General features: G+C 43.6%; 1 protein-coding gene across 1 annotated transcript; it reads left to right on the top strand.

Moving 5' to 3' along the window:
* smoc1 (SPARC related modular calcium binding 1) lies at window positions 1-26,582 on the top strand. Its single transcript, XM_061082179.1, has 16 exons — window positions 1-30; window positions 479-547; window positions 1,858-2,023; window positions 2,640-2,723; window positions 5,141-5,253; window positions 5,414-5,513; window positions 7,169-7,219; window positions 7,683-7,730; window positions 9,333-9,422; window positions 9,950-10,012; window positions 14,534-14,726; window positions 17,592-17,674; window positions 20,532-20,637; window positions 20,799-21,043; window positions 22,007-22,040; window positions 26,543-26,582. Exons 1-16 carry the CDS (start codon window positions 1-3, stop codon window positions 26,580-26,582), a joined length of 1,515 nt encoding a protein of 504 aa, XP_060938162.1.

Here is a 26,582-nt window from a genome sequence, read left to right on the forward strand (position 1 = left end):
ATGGAAAACATCGTACCAGCTAAAGATCTCGTGACTGTGGACGTGTTGATGCAGTGTTCAGCTCAAAGATATTCACAGTTTGATTTTATTGGCGGTTTTAAAAGGGCAGAATGGAGGAGAAGGGAAAAGAAAGGCAAACAACTCAGACGGGATGATTGTGAAACAGCCGGTGATTCATTTGTATACGAGATCCTGTGGTTCACCCGCTCCTCCGTGACATCAGTGGCTTGGCTTCTCCACCATCTTGTTCAGGTCGGACTGATTGTTCTGAATCGATGTGTGAAAATCGGTATCCGAGCAACAATTTAGGTGTTTTCCCAAATAGCTTTTGTGTTTTTTTGGGTAGATGACTAGAAGGCACACATGTATTTCTACCGTGGATATTTCTGAACGTGGCCTCGGAGCCTGTGATAGAAGTTGGCACATGAGGGATGGAAACTGTGCCCTTTGTTTCTGGCTGCGTCTCGTTTTCCACCAGCGTCTTCCCTCCGTACCTGCTCTTAATGAGATCTCCTGTTTCAGACCCGGAGCTCAGAGCAGCACTCGGGTAATTGCTTGAGAGACCTCGGGTGAAAAACACATTCAAGAGGATTTTTTCTCATAAAGATCTTCATCCTAAAGGGGATTTGCAGGGTTTTCTTTGTTTGAATTTCATGAAACGGGTGTTTTATAAGATACACAAAGGTTTAATCATCACTCACACATCAGATAAAGCCCATTTTCTGGACTTTGTCTTTGACGTATGAAGAACGCAGCAGGGTTCACCAGGTCTGACACATTCAGGCAACAGTTCCATCTGCATAGAGCAGCAGAAAATCCCATGCTTTGTTTTCTGACTCATCTTTTTCATACAGAGATATTTGAATTCTTCCAGCTTTGCATCTGTCGTGCGTTGCCCACATTTTCTCACAGTTTTCCCAGCTGATTTCTCACATGTGCTCACTTGGAGACATTTTCCGCATACTTCACTGAGGGGCCGGCAGGAGACGTCCCAGAAAACGTCCAGAGCAACGAACATCTGCGTACTCACGTGCAGCCGCTCCAGAAGAATTCAGGAAGATGCCCGGACTTAAGTGCATGTCTGAAAGCCGCCTAATAAAGGCCTTGTTTTCTTATAAATTTGATGTAGTCTGACGTTATGTCAAAGCAGCAATGTGATGTTTTCTCTGCTCTGACTGTCCCTGGGGAGTTGAGGCGGGCGGGGGGGCTGCCTTTTTCCAAGCTTTGTCAGAGCAGAGGCTCAGACTTTTGAAAACCTCTGCTTTAGACCTTAAATGTATTTGGGGCAGCCGTGAAGCCAAGAACCATTATTTCTGTCAGAGAGAAGGCCGTCATCCAACAGTAGAGTCAACTCACTAATAGACCTCGAGTTAAGATGTGGGCGGGGGGGGGGGAGAGACGGATTCCTGTTACTCTGAGTTTGGTTTGGCTCCTTGGAATCTTAATCAAGGTTCAACTCGTCTTCAGCGAAAGACCAATTAGACTAATTGGCTAATTGGCTGAGTTTCACTTCAGCAAAGCTCACACCTTGTTTCAGTAGCTCCGATCAAACGAAGGCCGAGACTGACGAGTGTTTGAGGATCGTAGAAATGTTTAGAGAGAAATGAACAAATGACCCCATGAGTCCATTTGTACATTAGTTTGGCCTCATCTCAGATTCAGCTGAATGCAGCCTTTGTTTAACCACAGGGGAACAAGAGAGAGAGAGAAAGAGAGAAAGAGCCAACAAGAAAGAAGAAACCACAGTTTCAAGGAACGAGAAAGAATTTATAAATTCATTAAGATGTACCTGTTTGTTTTATGAGAAACCTGAGGTGAGTTGGTCATGCTAACGTGTTGTCGTGTATCTGGTTGCAGTGGCTGATCGGGGACAGAGACAATCACTGTGGGGTCATCTGCTCAAAGACGCAGGGGAAGCCGGTGTGCGGCTCGGATGGGCGGAGCTACGAGACCGGCTGCGAGCTGCAGAGGGCGCGATGCAAAGACCGGGCGCTGACACTGGCTCACCGCGGCCGCTGTAAAGGTAAAGACCGAACCACGTCGAATAACGAATAACGAATTAAAACCAATCTTATCTGAAATTGACTTGAACATGCATAAGAACTATTTAAAATGACTAAAATACATCTTTTCACAGTCTTGTCAGCAGCTGGCAGAGTTTCTGTGAATGCAGCAATGAGGGTTTTCTAGAAAGTCTGTGCTGAAAATGAATTACTGCAAAACAGGCGTTTCATTATGAGAGATTGAATCAAGAACCTAGTGTTCAAACTTTCCTAAAGTGATGAAATAAATGGAAAAGATGTTTCCGAATAGAAGTGAACAATGTGGATATAATATGGTAAATGTTATATTTATTTGGGATACAATAAATAATCACTCTAATAATCTTCCCTAAAGGTATAATTAAAAATCTCTCAGAATAAATAGTTCAGTATCATTCAGAATATAATTGGAAAGTACACTGATAGATTCAGATTAGATGAAGACTGGAGGGGAAGTGCAGAGTCAATCTGACAGACTATCATGTTCATGTTTTATGTTGATTCCCCAAACATCTGCCAGTCTGAAATGACTTGTGATTTTTAATATTGGTTTTAACAAAAAAATCCTGGCTTTATTCTTGTCTTCTGGTCTTTCAGGTAAGAACTGGGTGAAAATGGACCAGTTGCCAGTGGCTCCAGCACCGACCTCCATGGCTGAGGGGCGAGACCTTGAGCTCAAAGGTGAGAACCAGGAACCTTCAGATGCACTCAAATGATTTCATACATGATCATTATTGAATCTTCTCCTGGAGACGTTGTACCATAAATAGTTTGGTGCCGCAGACAAAAAAAACGTTTGTAAAAGTGGAACTGAACGAGAAGATGTCTTTCATTTTCCGCCTCTCGGTAGGCGTGTAAGTTTTTACAGACCAGGATCACACACCTCCTCGGTCTCTGGATGCCGGCCACTCGGCAGCAGCAGAGATTGATAGGTCTAGAGTCAAGGTTGGAACTTGGCATTTCTCCCCCTGTTCTCAGCCCCTCTGCCCTCTAGGGAAACAGCCGTCCCAACCAAATCCATTTTTGGACTGAGTTCTGTTCCCTCTGTTTGGTAGCACATGGTTTTGTTTCATAATATTAGTGTTGTACCGAGGGAAGGAAAGTCGGGGAAGTTTTACAGTAGCCCTGTCTTCTTGTAATGAAGCAGCACTTTTATTCATGGAGGCACTTCACAAACCCGTCATCGTTTACATCTGAAGAGCCGGGCGATGCCTCACTGCTCCGGGTTCAGATACCACAGGGACAGCAAACATGCAAACCCGTCTTTCCATTATTCAACCAGGACTTTAGAACACAGGGAAAATCAACACATCATATATCAGCTCGTTGTGAAATGAAAAATGAAATGTCACAAAACGCTCCCTCACTATGTTTTCTATAGATATTCCTTCATCAGCCTCTTTTTGTCCAGAGCTGCGGCCAAAATTTGACGAGTTCTTTCTTGGCTCATGTCCAATCCTTCCTGCAGGTTTCATTAAAATCTGCTCAGTAGTTTGTGGATAATCCTGCTGACATAAAAACAACAACATACCAGCGGACAGGGAAACATGAAAACATGACCTTGTTAAGAGACAGAATAAAACCTTTGGACAAGCTCACATTGCTACTTTGTCCCAACAGACACGCACACACGCTGAGACGTGATGGAGAAACTGTGGAAAGCCTGTTGTTATGGAAAAAAAGTTGTTTTTACATTTCTATAAATCTTACTTTAATAAGAAGTTGGCGTCTCCAACAGAACATTGGACTGAAACAAGTACGACAATATGTAATGAGCCTTGTTTCTATAATAAGACTGAATACACACAGTCAAAGTCATTTATGAATTTATGTGGCCGTGTCTGTGCACCTCGCTGACATCATCACCCAGTTCTGGCTCTGTCAGTCTTTTACTCTGAAGGAGACAACATGTCTGTCTCCTCTCAGGTCCAGAAATTACTTTCTTTATTTGTCAAGGGTGAAGGTTTGCCAAAATCTGGAGGCCTGTGGTTTCCGTGGTCGGCTTCCTGGTGCGAATGTGAACACGCTGGACGTGAAGCTCGACTCCACAGGAGCTGTGGGCGCAGTAAAAACTGCAGTGGCTGATGGGTTTTTGAACCAGTGACCAGCGGCTGTGGAGCCCACTTCATTGGTTGACCTTTCAGCCACTTCCTGTCTGTGTCCCCGTGAGAGCGGGTCTGGCTCATCAGAGCTGCAGGAACACAAGCTCAGTTTCCACTGACATTTCAAAAGTATCAATCAAGTGGATTCCATCCCAGCGCCGCTCCTCTGGCCCTGGTCAGCGGCCGTGTGTGAGAGATTTGTCAGGGAATGTGTTGTTTTAGCATTTTGCAATAGTGTAATAAAAGGTCTCTGACTTGTCTCTGCCTGAAGTATGTGCAGTGTGAAAAGTTCTTCAATGCATGGAGAGGTTTGCTTTGCAGAATCACGAGCAGCAATCCCTGTGGTTATTGGTGGTAACAGGGGGGGGGGGCAGTTTACTATCACAGGGTTTCTGTGTCATTAACTTTTTTTAGGACCTGTTTTGGATCATTAGTCCCAGAATGACTCACACTTCTCCATAATTGAGGACAAGGTAATTTATAAGAGAATAACCAACAATATTATGTTGTCTCACAAACTACATGCAGTTATAAAAACAAACTAAACACATATGGATACAAAACAAACTAAGTAGGAGATATTTCAACATTTTAAATTCTTCAAGACTTTAGAATTCAGATTATTAGAAACCCTGTGTTATAAGCATTACGGCTTAGAACCTTAAAACCATGATGGCTCATTGTTACAGCGGAGAAAAATGGTAACAGAAGCCTGAGGGTTGAATACATGTCTCAAAATATAAAAACAGTGGATAACATAGATGAATCCTTCTCTTTCTTCCCTTAACTAACAAAACGTGCCCTTGCAAACGTCACACGGAGCTCAGTGGCCAACAGTAGTAAATTGCGGTTGTACCGGTCAGCTCCCAGGTGTGAACTGGGGCGGTGCTGACAAGGAACAGACATCTTGAGTAAAAAAAAAACACAGCAGCAGCAGCAGCACTCGAGGTTTGAATCCAGAGTTGGAGAACAGACTGTCCTGTGGGTGTGTTACAGATGCAGGTCAGTCCAAGTGTCGAGTTGAGAGGAGCCAGGCTTTGGAACAAGCCAGGAGACCTCAGGAGTCCATGTTCATCCCCGAGTGCAACGAGGATGGGACTTTTGCCCAGGTCTGTCTCTGCACCTCCACACATTTATTTCATTTCATTTCTCTCCACATTCTCCTTATTCATACATCACAACTTCCCTTTGACCAGACGCTTCACAAGCAGCTTTACAAATCAAATCATGTTTAACACAAAGCTACTGTCATCTTTCTTGCCTCTGCAGGTCCAGTGCCACACTCTGACAGGTTACTGCTGGTGTGTCACCACTGACGGGAAACCAGTGAGTGGCTCCTCTGTGCAAAACAGGACCCCAGTGTGTTCAGGTACTGGTGGGGGGGGGGGTGCGGGGGGGTGAAATGTCCTGAGACTTTCATAGTTTATCCCATAGGAGGCTGCACAGATCTTAACACTTCCCTCAGTTAGTTATTTGTGTCTCACTTGAACGAGCTGTGCGACTGAAACAACGAGAGTGGAGCAGGATGTTTCCTCACAATTCTTTATTGGGCTTGAGAAGCAGCAAAACAAGCACGTAAAAATCCAATGGTGGCTACATTCGTTGGATCCCGAAGCCAAGATAGTTCCCCCCCGAGAGCCAAGTCCCTGTGGTTTGGGCCAATTCACGCTCAGTCACTTCACCATTCAAAAGCAACTGGAAACAGTTTGCAGCTTCGGTTCCCTCTCAGAGACAGAGATTGAGAATGGATGGGTCGTGTCAGTATCGCGAGTAGAACATCCCGAGGACTTCAACATGATCCTGGAGCTGATCCCACATCTGAAGTAAATGACTTTCAGGAGGAGGAGACAAGTAGAGAGAGCTAGAGAGAGTCCGTCTCGCCACACCACGGCCACATGTGTAATACATGTCATGTGTAATACAGCAGGTGCAAGGTCAACGAGACGGCTAATGGCCATACATCCAGGGGCCTCTTAGCCCCCCCCTACCCCTTCCTCCGCCCTTAACCCCCCCTCCACTTGTTTAAGTGCTCTCAGCAGGCCGGAGGAGAGCGAGGGCCTCTGCACTCTCATCTTGGATGGGAACACTTTATGATAATCACCATCATTTTACCCTCAGAAGATAATACACACGGGTGTTTGCCAGGACGGGATTGCACAGTCACCAGAGCAGATGGTGGTCACATGCTCGTCTGGAGCTGCTCAGCCGACCAGGCCAGAGGCTTCCTGTCCTCTGTGTCTCCGTCTCTATCTCCCCCCCCCCCCTCTGTTCTCTGCACTTGTGCCGCTAATCAGCAGAATCAGGAAAGTTCTTACGTGGAGCGTGTCCTTTCATTCAAGGGGAATCGCGCAGGTTTTCCTATTTGGAGAAAAGTACTGAGACACAGGGTTCAAGTTATTCTTAATTCTGCAAGTTATAGCAAAAGTTAACACCACGTTGAGTTTGTTTTAATTTCTCTCTGTCGATAACGCGCTCTAGAATTTTCTCAATCTTAAAGAAATAGATATTTTCAAACCTCATGCAAGGCCATCAGCAGAGAAAGCTACACAGGAATATTCGTTATCGTAGTTTTCAGGAAGTAATACATGTGAAATCTTGTTGATATAATTACATGTACTCTTTGTTATTAAAGGGACAGTAACCTTTTGCCGTTAAACAAAGACACAAGACAAGGTGCTCATGACCAGATGATGGTCTCACACTATTCCACTTCTGGTCAACAGAGACAAAGAAGAGTGACTGTAAACAATCCAGGATTTAAAATATTTAAAACATAAGCTTGGAACATGTTTGAGGAGAAATCAGATATTTCCCGTGGTCTCCTTTCTGTCCTGCATAAGATCCGATATTTTCATTGTTTCTTGCAAAGGTGTGTAAGACACTGGAACCAGAATCTGGGCTCAATCATCCTGATCCGAAGCTGCAACTGTCAAACACACTCACCTCTTCTTTCCTTACACCCCCCCCCTCTGACCACAACGTGTACACTATGACCCAAATCAATCATCTCACATACATTTGCAGGAAACTTCCATGAATTTATGGGAACTCATGCCGCGACAAGTGGATTGTCAGGTAGTAAATCTCCTTCTAGTTGCCGTCATTAAAGTTGTGTCCTCGTACTGCACGGTGTAGTTTAGCTCTCACCCTCCATGCATCCATGCACGACCCTCAAAACATTCGCATGCACCAAACGAGAATGACATGTGGAAACGTAGAGCACAATGTGTGAGTTACAAACTGCAGCAGTCAGCACTGAGACAATGAATGAACTACTAACAGAATGCGTCGGTCAAACTTTGACAAACCTCAGCATCCAACTCTAACTGAGACCAGACGTCATCAGTGTTTTCTACTGGTGTAATTTCCTATGTTCAGTTGGAGCAATGGAATTCAATTCTCAATGATAAGATGGTTATCAAGTATTTTACTAAATGATTTCTTCTCCGTTAATATTAAAACTCTTTGCTCGATGGATCTGAAATGATAACACAGGTCTTTGTGTTGTACATGTTGTGTATTCTTTTCTTCCTCACAGGGTCAGTAACAGACAAACCGCCCGGGCCACCAAACTCTGGTCGAAAAGGTGAGCTGCGATCTGCCGGATGTTCTGTGTGCATGTGTGTGAATGTGATTCTGGATTGTGTGAGACGGACAGAGCATGATGTGTCCATGTGTTACGGGTGCAGAGCAGAAAGACACACAACAGAGATTCCAGCTGTAATGCTAAGGGGATGTGAACCCGTTGGGGAGGGGTGGTGGTGGGGGGGTTGAGGCCCGGGTTTCCTCACGATGCTTACATCTTCTGTTTCCCCCCCCCCTCACAGTCCACACCTGGATCAATCAGTATATGAGAAATAGCGTAAGTTCTGAGTTGTAGCATGTCTGCAGGACACACTGCTATTCCTGCACTGGGCTGAGACCAGTAACCGTTGTATTCTGTTTTCAGTTTGACCAGCTCAGGTCAGTTGGGCCTCGGGTGTTTCAACACACTGACACATCATCATCTCATTTCAGGACTGATATTGTAGAAAATGACCCCAATCAAAGTCTTTTTTTCCCCTGTGGTTTGCTTTTGATTTAATTATTTTCCAAAGGGATTTTCCAGATGCGACAAATCTGCCAACGGGTGAGTATTCTAGGTAGATCGACTCCACAGCATCATACACCACCATCGATGGGTATCTATCCATCGCTTAGCAGGACCTGGTTCCTGGTTCTATTCTCCAGGTTAATGTGTTAATAATAATTTATGAAATAGTTGTTTATTACTCAACAACCTTCTGTTAAACCTGGACATTTTGAGATATGTAGAAGAGGGGAGTCAAAGGAGATTTGGGATGTGGTGATGGCGTTAGAGAAAAGGTCCAGTCTGGTCCAGTCTGCCTATTTAAAGAGATCATACCCTGGACCAGGTCCATACATCCATTCACCATCTACACTACTTATCCTCCTTTGAGGAACTCACACACAGAGATGAACAAGTAAATAAAAAAACAAATACACATTCAATCCAGTCATCAGCTAACCTAGACCGCACGTCCCTGGACTTTGGAGGAAGCCGGAGAGAACAGCCACGGGGAGAATGTGCAAACTCCACACGGGCCTGAAACCCAGGTTTGAAACTTCTGCCGTGTGAACCGCTGCACCACCGTGTCGGCGACCGACCGGACCAGCGTCCAGTTGTCTTATCATGACGACAGGCACTTGTAGGCTTCATTCACCTGCACTACAAACATGCAGGTCCTGATAGGAGCATGGTGTTCTCGTGTGAGTGTGTGTGTGTGTGTGTGTGCGTGTTTGTGTGCTGCTGTTTGCAGGATGGTTGTGGAGCAGTGTGTGAACTGTGTGGGCTGATCACGAGAGTAAGAATGTCATTGTGAGAGGCTGATTTGTTGATGTACGTGTGTGTGTGTGTGTGAGAGAGAGAGAGAGAGAGAGAGAGAGAGAGAGAGAGAGAGAGAGAGAGAGAGAGAGAGAGAGAGAGAGAGAGAGAGAGAGAGAGAGAGAGAGAGAGAGAGAGAGAGAGAGAGAGAGAGAGAGAGAGAGAGATGGGTGGTCGTCCTCTTCTTGTGTTTTCCCTCTGTCCTTCTTGTCTGTCTTTCTGTCTGTCTTGGCCGGGCCATGTGCAAATCCCAACCATTCAACAGTTCTGGAGAGTAGATTGTATTAACCTCAATAATGGTAGTTTCTTTCCATTTCTTTCTCACCCTCAACCCAGATGATGGCTCCAAGCCCACACCCACCATGGAGACCCACGTGCCCCCCGAGGGCGACGGTACGTCTGCACTCACGAGGTTGTGTCTATGGCAGCTGTGGTCCATGAAATATACCTATGTTCACTATCATGGTTTAAAAGCATTAATCAACAACTTCTTCTAAAGTAGTTTAATGTTGGATTTCAAGGTGAAGTTTCTTAAGAATACACTGTTACTCCAGATGGAAAAATGTAGATGCCATATGGATATTATGATGTGATGTGATCTTAGAATCAGAATCAGAATCAGAATCAGAATCAGAATCAGAATCAGAATCAGAAGGTATTTATTGCCAAGTAGGGTTACACCTACCTGGAATTTGCTCTGGTTATTGGTGCATACAATGAACATAGAAACATAAAAACACAGTAAATACCACACACATAAGAAAAAAAATGTACTTAGATTTACTTTAGTGGGAAAAGTTTGGCTGCGTAAGTTGTGTTTGAAATCTGCAGCAACAGGTGATGAGGTTTAGTAGAGTTAACAGTGGTGAGATGATTTTAAGTGTGAAAAGGTGTTGACCTCTGACCTCTGTCCCTCTCAGAGATAACTGCTCCAACACTGTGGATAAAACAGCTGGTGAAGCAGAACAGCTCCAGGAAGCAAGGTGAGAGAAACACATCCCTCCTTCTCCTGATATCCACGATGCAGCGTGTATATGTCCAGCACATTAACACTTATAACACACTAGTGGAAACAAAGATTTAAAAAGCAGAATACGTCTCTTTTAAATGTCACCACTGCGTAGTTTGCAGGATGATTATCACCCAGAGAAGAAGCTTGATCCCCAAATACAGTAAAGTTGAATAGTCTCCGGTGTTCCTCGGTGTTGAAGCCACCAATGTAAAATATTTGGAGTTTGAGCGCTGCCCAGGATTATGTTTCTGACTTTCTTCCTCTGGTGAAATTTGTTTAGCTTTCTCTGTCTCCTTTTCAATTACGCCCCGACATGTTCACCCCCCCCCTCTGGGCAGCCACGCACGTTCGATGCTGCTGCAACAAGTCTGGGAGTGAGTGTGGTTGTGGTTACGTGTGTGTGTGTGTGATTTAGCTTTATTTAATAGTTTCAAAATTATGCATTTTTAATTTAAGAGATCTTTTCAATTCCCTACGATTCAGTCTCATTACTCTTTTAGATTTTTAGTAGCTAAAATCAGTTTGAATAGATTTTCGTTCAGATTTTATGTCACAAAATACAGATCACAGCAATACTTGTCCTTTCAATGTGTGCTTTCATTTATTATGCAGAGTAAATACATATATACAATGTAGAGTCTCTACAAACAACTGGACATATGTTATGCATTTGTTGACTTGTGTTCTTACATGAGCCAAAATGTTTCCAACAACGTTCAAACCCAGAGAAATCCCGTTTCATTTTGGTCATTTCTCCCTCACCTGCGACTTTGAAGCGTCTCTTTTGATTTGACCCCTCGATCACTTCCAATTAATTCATATTTAGAATATATAAATGTGAATACCTCCTTCTGTTTGTGTGCGTATTAGCTCAGGGTTCAAACCGGCCTCACTGTCTTTCAGTGTTTCACATTCACCTCATGCTGTCTTACTTACAGACTCCACTCCCACACATCAGATCACACAATCAGTGGATTGTAATGCAGCAGTGGGTTTGTGGAGTGATGGGGATGTGGCTGTGGAAGCTGTGGTCAGGGCAGCATGGAGAACAGTACTGTAGCCGAGAGAGATTCACTGTGAGGGATGTTTGAAACTGCTGTGGAAATACCAGCTTCCTGTTTCCAACTAGCATCTGGTGTCCTCAAAGGACAAGGACAAGGCCGACCAGAAACAGGGGGGCGGGGGGGGGGGGGGGGGGGGGGGCGGCATCATGCTCATGAGTGATGTATTTCGGATGTGCACATCATAACTATGTGTCCATTTCTGTAACTGTGTGAACATGTGTGCATGAACATGTACAAGGAAAAGTTATCGGTTAAACATCCCGGCTCCAGCTCCTGAAATTTAAGAATCTGATGCTTCACTTACATGATATTAAACTCAATCATTTAATTTTGGATTGTTTAAAACCAGGAACAGATTTTATAGACAACTAAATTAATAAATGTCACGTTTATCATATTACATTTAAAATATACTTTTCTGCAATTTTTTGGCCACTTGTGGAGAGCAGAAAGAAATTATGAACCTCATAAGTTTGAATTCATCCAGAAACAGTTGCTCGTTTATAGATCGATAACTTACACAGCAACATAAATTATTATTAATTTGGTGAAGTGTCTTATGACATTTGGAGAATTTAAAGTTAAAGTTCTTTCCTCTGTTTTTGGTGTCGACCAACTTGTGGGTTAAGCTGCGGCCGGAAAAATAAACAATTAGTCGAAGCCTGAAGCATAACTTGGTAAAACTGAGGAATCAGGTGATGATTTTCTGTTGGTTCATAACCACGAGTTTTAAAAAGATCCGTCACAACAGTTTAAAGTAAATGTTTAAATGCAAGACTTCTGTTTGGTTTACTTATACTAAAGAGAGACAGAGAAACTAAATGTTGAAGGAACACAACGCGCGCTCATGTCAACTTGGTTTAAAATCAGGAGTTTTAAAAAGAGGATTTTGGTTTTAATCCTATTTCTATGTACAGTTGAAGGGACCCTGCAATGGTGCTGGTGGTGTGGTTTACATTTTAACATATTGTCTTTATGAGCGACCCCTCCATCATAAAGACAAACACATGCACCTAAACCGTTCCTATATTACTGACATTTCCGCTATTTCAACCGCGGAGAAGGCTCACTAGAGACAATACTGCAGTGATTACTCCACAGCTGAAAACCATTGGAGTGAAGCGAGGAGGAGAGAGCGCTGGGTGGGTGGGAGTGGGGGGGTGTAGGTGCAGGGAGGGAGGTAATAGGATGGAGGGAGGCAGAGGGAGGCAGAGAGAGAGAGAAAAGAAAGGAGTGGAGGAATGAGAGGCTTCTGGAGGTGGGAGGGAGGGAAAGAAAATTAGAAAGAGAAATGAAAGTGGAAAATTATTTAAACTGGTTTCACTGGGCTCCGAGCCTGGAAGACAAGGGCCAGTGGAAAGGTAGAAAGTTGTGCAGACCTGTTGTGTTGTGTCTGAAATCACAACAACAATCACACAACCGGCAAATGGTCACAACCGTTTCTGACATGGACTTGTGTGGCGATCTCCTCTTCCAGGGTCGATATTTGTTTTCTAACGGTTTGTGTTTCTCATCGTCCGGTTCAAACCGGAGGAGGAGAAATAAAATACACAAAGAAACAAAAACAAAGAAATAAATAGAGCAGAAATGCAGCGTTTCAGATTGAATTTCAAGTCAAGACGCAAAACAGAGGATTACATTGCAAGCGTCCAGCCTTTTTCCATTTATATGTATAAAAACAATTTTCTTTATTGAATCCCGGCTGCTGGCGCCAGCATAACCTCTGTATAATAAACAGTGCTAAATAATTTGGATGTGAAGAAACCTTGGAAGGGACCCGAGCCGTGGCACAGGACTGAGAACCCTTGAGTGTGAGTCTGTGCAGAAGAAACAGTTCACTGGTGCAGGGACACATTTAGTTTTGTGTTGGCAGCCGTTCTTGGGAAATATCCCCCCCCCCTCTCAAGTCCGGCCACTGCAGAAAAGCTCAAATTAGTATAATCGATTATGTAATGAATTAGCATTGTGCTAAAGAGCTGTGAGCTGGTATTGGTAATATCTGCGTTGTGCGTTGAATTTGGCAAACGCACAATAAGATTTAGATTTTCTCCTTTTTGTTCCGTGTCCTATAAAGGTTAGTTAATGCAGCCGCTTTAAATTGTGGTATTTCCCATTAATCGTCCAGACAGCGTTATATCAATTGATCCTGCCACAGTTTAACATTGAACCAAATTGGATACACCATAGTTTAAAATAAGTTTTAATTTAAACCACTTTAACTCTAATAACAGAGGAGATCTCCAAATGGCTGTGTGCAGTGTGATGTGCAGCACGACCACATGCTTGTGCTTTGGACCGTAATGTGTTCACTGTCCAAGCAGGCTGTCACACCTCATAGTTTCAGCTGATCCAAATCCAATATTCATTCTCCCTCAAGCTTTCTTAAGCTTTGCTCTCCGTCAGTTCCTGAGAACATATATTATTCTATAAAAGAAGAAGTTTTCACATGAGCAAACACAACCGCTGATTACGATTTGTCTGTGATATGTCATTAGCCAATTATTGCCCAACCTCTGAATCCGTGGAGCTTCAGTCTCTTTAGCTGCTAAATGTTTTCCTTGCTTGAACAGCGAGTTGCTAACTTAGTCCATCTGCTATTTTGGTGTTGTGGTGAAGTTGCCTAGAAACAGCTGCTCTCTGCGTCTGGAAACAAAGGTTGATGACGCTGAACCAAATCTAAACTAAAGTTGTCGCTCGTCAAGTCACAACAAGGACACAGTTCTCTGAGCGGGGGGGGGACTGCAGAGTCTGGTGATAATTCTCCCTGCAATTGTCACTTCAACAATTGGTCATCAAACCTATTGCTAAAATAAAGACTCAAACTGGTGCAGTTTTTTGTAAACAATGTGAAAACCACACTTCGGCGAGTTCCATATTGAACTTCACACGCTTCCCTTTCAGCTGGTGCTATGAGCCTGACAGTGACTGAGCCGTATTGTTCTAGTTACGCTTTGGTTACTGGAAGTGTGTGAGCTGGGACAACTGGCACAAATAGCACCACATCTCACCGCCCTGTGCTAAACGCCCCAGACAGGTAGTGGGACCCTGTGATTGAAGCTCGGTGCTTCACTTGAATGTAAAAAACGAAGGATGAATCTGAAACACACACTTCATCACCATGGAAACAAGCTCAGCTTACAGCTCTGTTGTACTTGGGTTAAGAGTGAGCGATGGACCAAATGGACGTGAATGTAAATACAGTGTGGAGGAGCAAGGTGTTGTTGAAAAAACAAATGATGATGGATCAGGGTGGGTTCAGGATTCAGAGTATACAACGGGAGGAAGGAGATTTATCCACGGACCAGTTGTCACAGCCTGGTGCGGTGTGGTCCTACACGTGATGCTTAATGTGTGTGTGTGTGTGTGCAGTCTGTGTGTTTGGTTTCCCCATCACGTCTCTGTATTGAGTGCGTTTCTCATGGTTTTAGAGAAGGTTCCCTCTTGTGACCAGGAGAGACAGAGCGCCCTGGACGAGGATCGGCAGAACCCTCGCGAGGCCATTTTCATCCCCGACTGTGGAGCCGGAGGTCTCTACAAAGCCGTCCAGTGCCACCAGTCCACAGGCTACTGCTGGTGCGTTCTCGTGGACACAGGTCGGCCCATTCCTGGAACCTCCACACGGTAAATCACCATAACAATCAGCACTTTCCGGAAATAGTCAAAGTTGGAAACTTTCCATGGGAATTAAAGGGAATATACGGGAATTAACGGAAATTAACGGGAATTAACAGGAATAAACTGGAAATGTTGTGGGTAATTTATACTAACTGTATTTACCTTGTCACATACAGACATAAATATAAACATTTTGTTTTGTCATAGGCTGATTTGAGCCCTGAGGAAACTTTGGGCACTTGACTATACGCCTCTGCATCGTTGTGTCATTCTTAACATAGGTCTTTGCACAGAATTTGCAAATGTACACAGCCTTTCCTTCTACATTGGATGGAGTGAAATGTCTCCACACATGAGATAGTGCACGTGGCGTTGTTCTGTAGAATAAGATGAGAAAAAAGTTTGTAAAAAAACACTAATGCAATGCCAGAGATATAAATAGTTAGCCAAACAATTGGAATCGTCTGTAAACATATTTTACAATTGATGGATAAATGAATGGAAATAGGCTAGATGAACAGATGAACAATCCTCAATCAGCATGCTAATATGTTTTCCTGAGTAATATCATCGAAACTTATCTGACTAGTCCTGCACACTACAGCAGGCCTCAATAGCCCTGCTGTAGAGTGAAGGATGCTGGGAGTTATCTGTGCATGTGATGGAAGAATGCACAGTGGAGGGTTGAAACTCAACGTGCATTCCATACATCTATAAAATAGAGCTTTGAATGATGTTTTTATTGCTCAGCGTTTAATTTGCATAGTTTTTTTTTTTTTTTTCAAAATTCCCGAGCTTAATATTCCCGTGGAAAGTTTCCGGAAAGTTTCCGAAAATGTACGGGAAACTTTCCGCCCCTTTGCAACCCTACTTATGATACTCAAATACTGTGACATTCTGATCTTATTCTTATTAAATGTCTCATTTTAAATGATCAGAATCAGGTCCGGCAAGATCAAGTGAAACGCTGAACTGTAGATCATTAACTCATTAAGTCATTAAATTCAATATTCAGCGAGGGAACATTTCAAAAATATCCAAAATTGATGAAAACCGGTCCAAGAGACAAATGACCCAAAAACCTTATATGTGAATTTGATGCTGTTGCAAGAGGAAAATTCAATTATACACCAAAGTCATTAGGAGTCGTCCTTCGGGAACCACGAATGTCTTTGCTAAATTTCACGACATTACATCTACAAGTGATGTATTTCAGTCTGGACCAAAGTAAACTTACAGACCAACACGACATCCCCACAACAAAGACCCTTCCACTGGTGAAGGAATTAGATCCAAGCTGCTTTAACCAGCTAATTTGGTTAAAAAATACCATCAAGCCTTTATGGGAATATCTTTTACTCAGCCATAAACAATCAGAGTTTGGTATAAGGTTTGTTTCCAGGACAGTTGCTGCTGTTTATATTGCCTTCGGGGAAATGGCATAAAGAGTGGTTTTTGTAAGAGCTGTGTGTCAGAGGGAGAGAGATGAGGCAACACAGACAAAAGATTCAATAAAAAATGCCCGTTGCTCATGTTTTGGTTGCTTAGATTTTCTTCCTGAACATGAATGACGTCAAGTGAAAGTGTTGCACTAACACTGTGCCGGTAAATGGATGAAACAGTTTCTCTTCCCATCATCAGTCTCTCTCCACGAAAGAGTTTTATGTCTTGACGGGTTGAGGTTTGGACTATTTTCACTTTAAAGGTTGTGAAAACAGAAGAACAGGTTGCATTTCGTTAAAAAACGATCGACAGCCCAGAGTTTCTTAATATAAATCACATGCACGGAGGATATACATCGTCCAAAGTCTAAATTCTCATCCGTGGATTCACAACGAGATCCCACTTCTCTCCTGTGGACAGCGATGTGCAGCAGACGTCCCATTGGTGGACGAGTGGCATTGCAGACTGAGAAGAAAATAAATGACAACTTGCTTTTTCTTTTGTATAAAAAAAAAAAGAAAAAGGCGGAAAAAGCAGCTGAATGAGACACACATGCTAAATTTTCCAAGAAGCAGTGATACAACAGCCAGGAGAGAAGGAGTCATGCCATGCTTAATGCCGAACAGTTTGTTATGGTCCTGAAACAAAGCTTCGTGCACGTCACATCAAATTAAGCCCTTGATGAAAAAAAAAAGAAGCTTAATCAGGGTTAATAATTCTTTGCAGATCGACAGCTGACGTGCAGATTCAAGAGGAATCGTAATAGGTTGTAGATTTCAGATGAGAAATTAAGCAGGTTGCATGCTATCATTAAAACAATCATGATGGGATAATCAATACACTACTTCTCCAGTGCCGAGAACCACCTCCTGGTTTTAGGCTCTACCTCAAATTATTATAAGAACTGGAAGGAAAAGGCATCATGTTTGAGACATGAGTGATGTGTATGTGTGTTTTGGATGTGCACATCATAACTATACGTCAGTTTCTGTAACTTTGTGAACATATGTGCATGAACATGTACAAGGAATAGTTTTCGGTTAAACAACCCGGCTCCAGCTCCTGAAATTTAAGAATCTTTAAAGATCAATAACTTACACAGCAACATAAATTATTATTAATTTGGTGTCTTCTGACATTTGGAGAATTTAAAGTTAAAGTTATTTCCTCTGTTTTTGGTGTGCTATCACACCAAAAACAGAGGAAAGCAAACACTTCTTTTGTGGTGTTTTATCTTTCTTGAGTTCAGTTCCAGCCCCATGTTTGATTTCTTCTATTTGCTACGGCTGAATTTTCAACATGGACCAGTAGCTCCTTCGATGTTTCATGTTTTTCACACATAGTTCGACGGGTTTATTCTTCCTGTCCCCAGCCTGCTCTGCTGTTTTCCGTCTCATGCAGCCATGTGCTCTCCTCTCTGTGTGACAGGTACCAGAAGCCAGAGTGCGACAGCGCGGCTCGATCTCGGGTCTCAGACGCAGAAGATCCTTTCCAGGGCAGAGAACTGGCAGGTTGGAAATATTACTATTGCATTTATGGTCTTTTAACAAACTTTATTTTGAAATATTCACCAACAAATATGAAAAAATAAAACAGAATCCAGTCAGATATTAACTGTCACCGCTACACGCCTTAGTTACTGTTGCTATGTCTGTCAAGAGTTCGGCTGTTGCATGAAAGATTAGATTGAGTAATTCTGGTGGATTTACCAAAACTAAATTGCTAGTAATTTTTGTTACGGTGGTTCCTTGATTTCAGTAAACAAAGGCAGGCGTCTCCTTTTTCAAACATTAGCTCTGCAGGTTGGCTGAACCCGGTGTCTCCATCAGAGTTCCTCGTGTTTCAGACTCTCTTGATTTTAAACAAGACGCCTGTAGAAGGGTCTTGAACGTATCTTCTCAAAGGCTGTAGTCTGACACCTCAACAGTTAACGATCCATCGAAGTAGAATCCCTTGCTCCACCTGTAATGTGTGTATTTGCACTTGGTCGAGTACGTACATTACTTTTCCCCTTTTATCTGAATTAAGCCCTTTGATTAACAATCGACCAATCCCCACTTTGTGGAGAAGGATTCTCCAGCAGCCAGGATTAGAGGCTCTCCTCTGAACTGGAGGTCATAACCTCGGCTCCGACTCCTCTGCCTTTGTTACTGCTCACTTACTTTTGTTGCTCCTCTGTTTCCCCATCATTTGAGGTTGCATTGTAACTCTTATTTAATTCCCCATCTGGTGAGTTTACAGAGTCGAGCGTGACTCCTGACTGCGCAGCAGATGTGTGGTGTGTGTTTTATGGAAGGTGTGAGTGTTGCGGGCTGAGGCTGTGGGGGTGATGGAAGCTGCGGGTTGCTGAGTGGAGATATTTTTATGTACTGTGAGAGGATGTTCTGAAACCCCACAACAAAGCACAATATTTCACTGCCATCACATCAAGGCCGGGTGAGAAAAGAGAGCTGGAGAGGCCAGTTTGTGAACAGCTTGCAGCCACAGGTTCGATCTCACTGTACACTAAATGCCACAATGCCACCTCTGTCAGCAGCAGCAGACAGGAGCTTCCCCCGGGAGGCTGGGATCTGTCAGTTCAGTCAGTTCAGGGACTCTGTTTGGTTCAAAACCTATAGAAAGTGGTTTCTGCAGGATTCAACAAGTCACATTTAAAACTATTCAAGACCTTGTTAAGTTTTATGAACTCAAGTTAAGACCTGAATCAAAAACAAGAGATCGGAAGTCCCAGAATTACTGGATAAACTAATTTCACCAATCACTGAGGAACGTAGATACAAGTTATACCGACATGAATAGATTTACGACATAGAGAAACTGAACATGAGCAACTCCAGAGGAATCCTTTCAGGACCATAAAAATAATTGAGATGAAACCAAAGCAGGTGAATACTGCTGTGTTTAAAGCAACATAAGCTACTAATCGGGTTTGAGGATCTCAGTTTAGAAATTAATGGGAAATTTAGTTTTATTCGGTGTAGCTGTAATGTGTTTTTTAAGTTATCAGATTAACAGGATCAACTGTAAGTGGCCCAGCTCCTGCCAGTGGTCCTGCACCACATTGTGCCATGGGGAGCGTGCCTATGTTCCCACAGCCCTATGTTCCCACATAGCTATTCATTACAAAATTAGGCCCTATGTTCCTACAGTTCCCACATTTCTACCCCTGCCTGGTAGTTAAGGGTTCACCATTCCGTAGCTGGCGATTTGAAGGAGCTAGGTAGCTTCCAAACTCTCTTGAGCTCAACACCGCTAACCCTAACCCTAATTTTCAGAAAAATCTAGAAATGTGGGAACATAGGGCTGTGGGAACATCAGGACTATTTTTTCAAAATAAATCTGGGAACATAGATCTGTGGGAACATAGGGCTGTGGGAACATCAGGACTAATTTTTCAAAATAAATCTGGGAACATAGGTCTGTGGGAACATAGGTCTGTGGGAACATAGGGCTGTGGGAACATAGGGCTGTGGGAACATAGGGCCTAATTTTCAAAATTGTCAGTGAAAAGAAAATCCTTAGAAATGTGGGAACATAGGGCTGTGGGAACATAGGGCTGACCCCATGCCATGTAGGCTCCAAACAGCAAAACGCTCTGTGCTTCATAACCCCCCAATTTAACACTTGGATTAAGGCCCAGCAAGGCAGTGCTTCTCCAGGCTTGTCGTGTTGGAGGAGCTGCTAATTGGATTCACCTGGCAGGGCAGCGGAGCACCTCCCACAGACGTCCCGGCACAAAGGGAGTGAAGGGAACAAGGAGGCCACGGACACCGAGAGAGCAAGGGAGGAGGGAACTGACTCAGAGAGCTTGGGAGAGGCTGAAAAAAACAAAAAAAAAGACAGAATGAGAAGATTGGTTTACTATGCCAGCTGCTTTTGAAGTTTCCCTTTAACAGACACAATTAGGAGGGAAACATTTGCACTGGTTTTGTGCCATTAAAACCGTACATCTGGTCAATTAAAAAGAGCTACCCAAGGTGTTCAGAATTGTGTCATAAAAGTTAACAGGTCTGCAGCGCTCGACAAAGCGTTCTCGTCACCGAACACTTCTGTTTCACCTCTCGCCATGTGCCACAGCTAAAAAACAGCCAAACTACGTCTTCCACCTCTGTGCAACATGTATTCATAATAATTAATGATAATGGGGAACATGAGACATTTCACAGATACACACCTGGTTCGCCAGTAATCTCGAGACTGTGTTTGCATGTTTTCTGTTAGCGCACAACAGCTGCTTTCTGTTGACATCTGTCATAATGGTTCACTGGTGCTGAGGCTTTAGAGGCACTTCAGCTCCACTGTAGCGTAATGACTCAAATTAGTTGTGGAAGGTAATTCTGGTGTATTTTTGTCTTTGATTTGTGCCAGGATGCCCCGAGGGGAAAAAAGTGGAATTCATTACGAGCTTGTTAGATGCCCTCACCACAGACATGGTGCAAGCCATAAACTCACCGGCCCCCTCTGGTGGTGGGAGGTAAGTTTGTTCTATTGCAAGTTATCTGTTGCTCAGATGGAGTTTAATTTCATCAGCAATCAATAAACTGACTTTTTTGCTCCTTCTCTTTCTCTAAATGATTGTGGGTTTTGTGACATCCATGTTTTCTTTCTCCGCCCTGTTCCTCCGACCTTCTACAGGTTTGTCGAGCCTGATCCCAGTCACACGTTAGAGGAGCGGGTGGTGCACTGGTACTTCGCCCAGCTGGATAACAACGGCAGCCATGACATAAACAAGAAGGAACTAAAACCTTTCAAGAAGTACCTGAAGAAAAAAGCCAAACCCAAGAAATGCTCCCGAAAGTTCATCGACTACTGTGACCTGAATAAGGACAGGGCCGTTTCCCTGCAAGAGCTGAAAGGCTGCCTGGGCGTCAGCAAGGAGGGTAAGAGAGGTGGGAGAGAGAGAGAGAGAGAGAGAGAGTTGGTTGGAGGGTCATGGAGTAAGGTCGTGACCCTGAGATGAACCTAAGACCAGCTGGAAGCTCCTTCCACAGCTCGTTAGACACGCAACTCTGCTTGTTTGTAACATGATGATCATTTTCCACGTGTTTAAAAGACAACAATTTATTCCCATGTTACAGCGTCCTAATATATTCAACATGTCACAATTTAAATAAAAACCATCCAGTCAGAGTCATCGAGAGAAAACAATGAAGTGTCTGTGCTTCATGTGACATACAGATGTGTTGGCACTGGACAGAAGTGCACTGATGAATATTTAGACAAGACTGATGTATTTTGTGGATCCTGAGCAGCGTCTGCGCCAGAAAACTGAAACTAGTCATCATGAGTCTACAGACTGGTTTTAATATAGATCATTACTATGACTGCTGCTGGCTACAATCCCCATATAAAACAGTAAAGATTCAATTCTGGAGAGTAAAATAACATTTGCGGGGGTAAGACACATCTTTTAGCTATTGTTACATATCCAGTGCGAGTATACACAGCTGGTTATCTACAAATTGTTCAGACAAGAGTTACAAGAGTTCAGACCAAGAGCCGACAATGTTAATATGAAATATTACACGTTGCTTCTCTTTCACTTTGCTGCTGGAAGTGGTTTCTTACCCTCTGGCCAACCAATTAGCTCCAGTCCAACCAGTCTGTCCCACTTTGACTAAGTAGACACAACAGTGGCAGGAGAAGTGACCATCACTACCACCCACTAGGGGCAAGAAACCAGGTGTTAGAGGAAACTTACATAGGAATACTTATGATATGATGTCAGAAATCATTTTTGTCAGGCAGCTGCACTGATTTGTAGGAATTTGTAAGATTGGAAGTCGGATTAACAACGAAACATCCGCCTCCATTATACTGACAATGCTTCTTCTCCTTGGCAGGTACCTCGACCACAGGTGGCAACCAAGGGACAAGGCAAGGGACAAATTTGTTCAGTAAGGCAAACTAATACACCCTCACTAACTGGGCCTCTGCATTTGAGTGCTGTAGTTAATTATTGCTTACTGTGTTTTCCATTAACTGCACTTTGACAAAATAGGTCAGTTTTAGTAGAAGTAGTTTAACCTAGTTGACAAAGCAGCCTTCAGTCCCACATAGATGCCTCATGTCATATGTGCAAAATAATATGTGTGAGCTCTCCGTCTTTGTCGTGATGCTACTTTAATTTGAACAAACAAGTTATTAGCATAGTCATAAAATATCAAAAAAGTTTTTTTCATTTGATTTCGTTCTACCTTTTTGTCTGTCTCTGTCTCCTCATCTTGATTCTCTATTTCAATCCATCAGGATTTCCCCCTATTGAGCGATCACTGACGCTGTTGACTAGCCACTAGGTTTTTTCAGTGCCACAACGGGACTGGAGTCATGTGTTTACCCTGGCGCTGCCGTGCCGGGCCTGGAGAACAGTGGCTCACAGCGGGTCTAACGTCAGTCCTCTTAGACCTCGGGCACGGGCGCCAGGATAAACAGCTCCGGTGTTGGAGGAGCAGAGAAGGAGCCATGGCGAGTTTTTTTTATTGTTGAAACCAAATCTCTCACCTTCATGCGTCAGAGCTTGAGTGAAATGGCATGACAGCTTTATATGCTGCCACTAGAGCACATGGTGGTTGATGAAGTGAGTTATTTTCAAGGGACAGAGACACAGAAAGCAGAATAGCTCTGTGAGAGCACATGGGAGAGTTCTGCCTGGACTGAGATAGACGGTCATTGTGTCCTGGTTTGCCTAGCTGGTCCTTAATGGCCTGGATCTCCTTAAGTCATGCTGCCTTTGCCAGGCTTTAAATCCAGTCATGCTCTGTCACAGCTTTGGATCGTCGCTGGAGTGTTGTCGGACATGTTTAGAATTTACAGTAAGTACTTTTAGGAGAAGGATTGTTCACATGTGGTGCTGCGCGGAGCACATCTGTGTGATGCCTTGCACTCTCCACACATTGGCAGGAGCGCAGGAAAACATCTGCATACCTTGTGTGAGTTGTGAAGTCGTGGGGAGGGTGGCATCCATCCTCTGAACAGACTGGAGAGCTCATCATGGAGGAGATACGTAACAGAAGCCCAGGGCGAGGATTCTCTCGTCAGAATGAGGCCACGGCTGAACGGCGTGGGCTGTTGAGTTCGGATGGTTCCAGCATTTTGTCTCCGTGATGACAAAGATAAAAACGTTTTCCCACGTCAAACTTCCTGCCATGAGCTTTGTCAGCAGGGTTCATGGTGTTCTTTCAACGAGTCTTAATTCTATTTGGAAAGATGTAAACACGTGTTTGAATAAGTGAAAACACATGGGGATGGTCACGTATGGATGCTCGCACGCACGATAACGCACCAAACACGAGGAAATGTAAACGATTAGAGAGTCTTTGACAGGGTTTATGTTACATCATATGTTTTTTAAGTGTTTCACAGTCACACTGACAGGGACTCAGAGCCGTTCTTTTATATAGAGGTTGTTATATTAATAACCGACGATATTGGAACAGCGCCCCCTGTGGCCACGGCGTCTGATTGTTGCAAGATTATATAACTGTTGACTTCTGTTAAACTTTAATGGAGAGTCACAGTTTGACTTCAACTGAGGCTGTTAAATAATTCAGTAAATAAATAAGCAAGGCCTTTTACAAATTAAATGTATGACACACATATAAATATCCCTCCAACAATCCTTGAATTTAAGTACTTTGATAAAATATAAGGAATATTCACGTCATTTAACTTTACTAACGTTACCTTTTGCGTAGATGAGGAGTGCTCTGAGAGGAAAAAGACCTGTGTGTATTTCATCAGGACGTTTTGTGTCTCCTCTCGTTGTGTCTTTTCCTGCTCCCTCCTCTTCCTCACTCATTTGTCCTGGCTGTGTCCGTCATTAGGCAGGAATGAAAGGAGGGTATTATGAGGCAGGCCTGGCACCAGGGATACACAGGACCACTCAGAGACAACAGCTTTTCCTCCGCACCACTTTTGTTTCAATGATTGAGACGTCGGGTCAACACACAGAACAGTTGAAGGTATCAGAGGTCAACACACAGAACAGTTGAAGTCAACACAGAGGACGGTGACAGTTAGATTAGCGCTAATATGGAGCTCCAGTCTGTGTACGTTGGCCAGGTCCTCTTCACCGAGTTGCCACCATGTACAGTCATAACCACGATTCCCAGCTCCTGAGCCAAGTGTCTTTATTGGCTGGTCCCAGGTGACGCAAGGCGGTTCACTTCCAGACGGGATCTGCTTTCAGCTCTTTATCCCGAGCGGGGCCAAGGTGTCCGGGGGGGGGGCTGGGGGGGCTTTGTGTTGCTAATGGCACAGACAGTGTCCTCTGTGACTCGGAGCGGAGGAGGGACAGGATCATTCGCTGCTCTGGAGCCTGGTAATTGCTAAGACGATTCATCAGCACTGCTGTTGCTAGCTCCTTACAACAGAGACATTTATCGGCCTAACAGGTAAACAGAGGAGCAGTGTGACTTCCAGTCGAGTCGCTCAGCTTCAACAGGTAGGACAGGGAACTGCTGCTGTTGCCAGGGTTACAGCAGACCAACAATACTTTGAACAAACAAAAGACTACAAGTACAACTCAGACAATGAATTTTTCAGTAAACACAGGCAAAAGGAATTAAAAGGACAGTTTTTACTGCACGATAACTAAATAAAGATCACCCCCCTAAAAATACTTATTCTGATTAACAAAATCTGGATCATTACCTGTATACAGAGCCAATTCCCCCCCGTTCAAAGATATAAGAACCCTACATTTACCAGATTTTCCCATAAAGATCTCTGAATTATTTCTCGAGAATAATTGATCTCGCAATGTTAAAAGATGCATAAAATATATATGGATCCACTACAAAATGTTATGTTTTTTCTTTGTTGGTCTACATTCCACCAACTGTACAATAGAATCGGTTGAGAATTCCTTATGTCTTTGATACAGATCTGATCTTCTATTTGAAAATCAACACAGTGGAACAGCAGCTGAAATATGATATATGAAATATTGTTAGTTATTTGGACAGCTGGTTGCCAGGTCGCTGGTTGTCTAACAGTATTGTGCAGAGCATGACATCTGAAGATCTAAACACCACCATGAAATTTGTCGTATTTGTTGTGGTCACGAGAGATTGTAATGTCATCCATGATCAAACCAGGACTTCAACTTGTGCATGAAAAATGTCAAATGGACAAATTACCGTTAGGTTTGTTGAACATTCTCAAGTTCCCTGCAGGGAAATGCTTCCAACTTCAGACACTCAAGAGGGTTCATTTAATGCCCTCGTCTGTCAAGCTATACTCCAGCCAGATACACAACATGTTTATGCACTGCATGCCGAACAGATGTGGCTGTAACTAGGGCTGTTCTTTAAGGATTTGATGTACTTAAATAGATAATATGAAACCTTTATTTACAGGTTATATTGTGACAGATATATACACGAGCAAAACCAGCTTTTATTTGAAAACAGTAGTCCCCGGGATCCAGTATAGGTGGCCATAATATTTTATTCTCATCTTTATCCGACACACTTAAAGTAAAAGGTGAAAACGTTCACCGGGAGACGCACTCATGTGGATTTATGGAAGCGTGGAGAGATGGTGATGCTTTAAAGCTGCAACAGAACACTTGACTCCGGCCGTAAACGCTTCGCCCCCGACGACAGAAGCTCCGAGCGAGTGCAGTGAAATCAGCTGGACTTCTATTTCATGGCCAACATAACCAGCACCGACACAGACCGCACCTGCATATCCCCACCCCCATGAGACACACACACACATGCACACACTGACACACACACATATGCAGTAACTACAAGTACACAACCTTGAGACCATGGGACACGCAGACAGAGATACTTTGCACATATGCACACAAACTCATTTCCACATAGGACGAGCATGCACAGATCGGGCTCGTCATGCACTGCAACAACTACAGAGGTTCATACAAAGTCACACACAGACACACACACACACACACACAGCCTGGACTCTCACTGCACTCAGGAGGACCTCTGCTCCCGTCTCTCATAACCATCTGTAAGCAATCTAAGCTCTTCACCCATCTCTCTCCCTCTCTCTCTCTGTCTCCTTCTCCCCCTCTTTCTGCCTCTCTCACCCACCGGTGGATTGGTCAGCGAGAATGCAACGCAACACACAACCTCAGAAGCCCATTGAGTTGTAGCTTTGTTGCGACATATTGTCGTGCACGTGTGATGGAACACATGAGTCGCTTGGTGGTGTAAAAATTATCTTTAGTTAGTGACCAAGGACTTTATCTTTAGCTTAACATCCATGTTGCTGTGCTTCATCAAACAATTCACTTACACCAGCTAGTTTTAAGAAAAGCATATTAACCCGTTTGTAGCCTGCACACCAAACCTGACAAAGTAAATAACTTTCCTGTTTCTTTCCTCTTCTCTCTCTGTCCCCAGTAGGTCGTCTGGTGTGAGACGAGAAGGATCTAGAAGCTGA

This window comes from Limanda limanda, chromosome 12 (genome assembly GCF_963576545.1).
Source record: "Limanda limanda chromosome 12, fLimLim1.1, whole genome shotgun sequence".
Taxonomy (NCBI): Eukaryota; Metazoa; Chordata; class Actinopteri; order Pleuronectiformes; family Pleuronectidae; genus Limanda; species Limanda limanda.

Coding starts and splice junctions, on each gene's coding strand:
- smoc1 (XM_061082179.1), top strand. CDS start 1: ATGGAAAACATCGTACCAGCTAAAGATCTC. Junction 5,254..5,413: donor AGGATGGGACTTTTGCCCAG/GTCTGTCTCTGC, acceptor TTGCCTCTGCAG/GTCCAGTGCCACACTCTGAC. Junction 7,220..7,682: donor CGCGACAAGTGGATTGTCAG/GTAGTAAATCTC, acceptor TCTTCCTCACAG/GGTCAGTAACAGACAAACCG.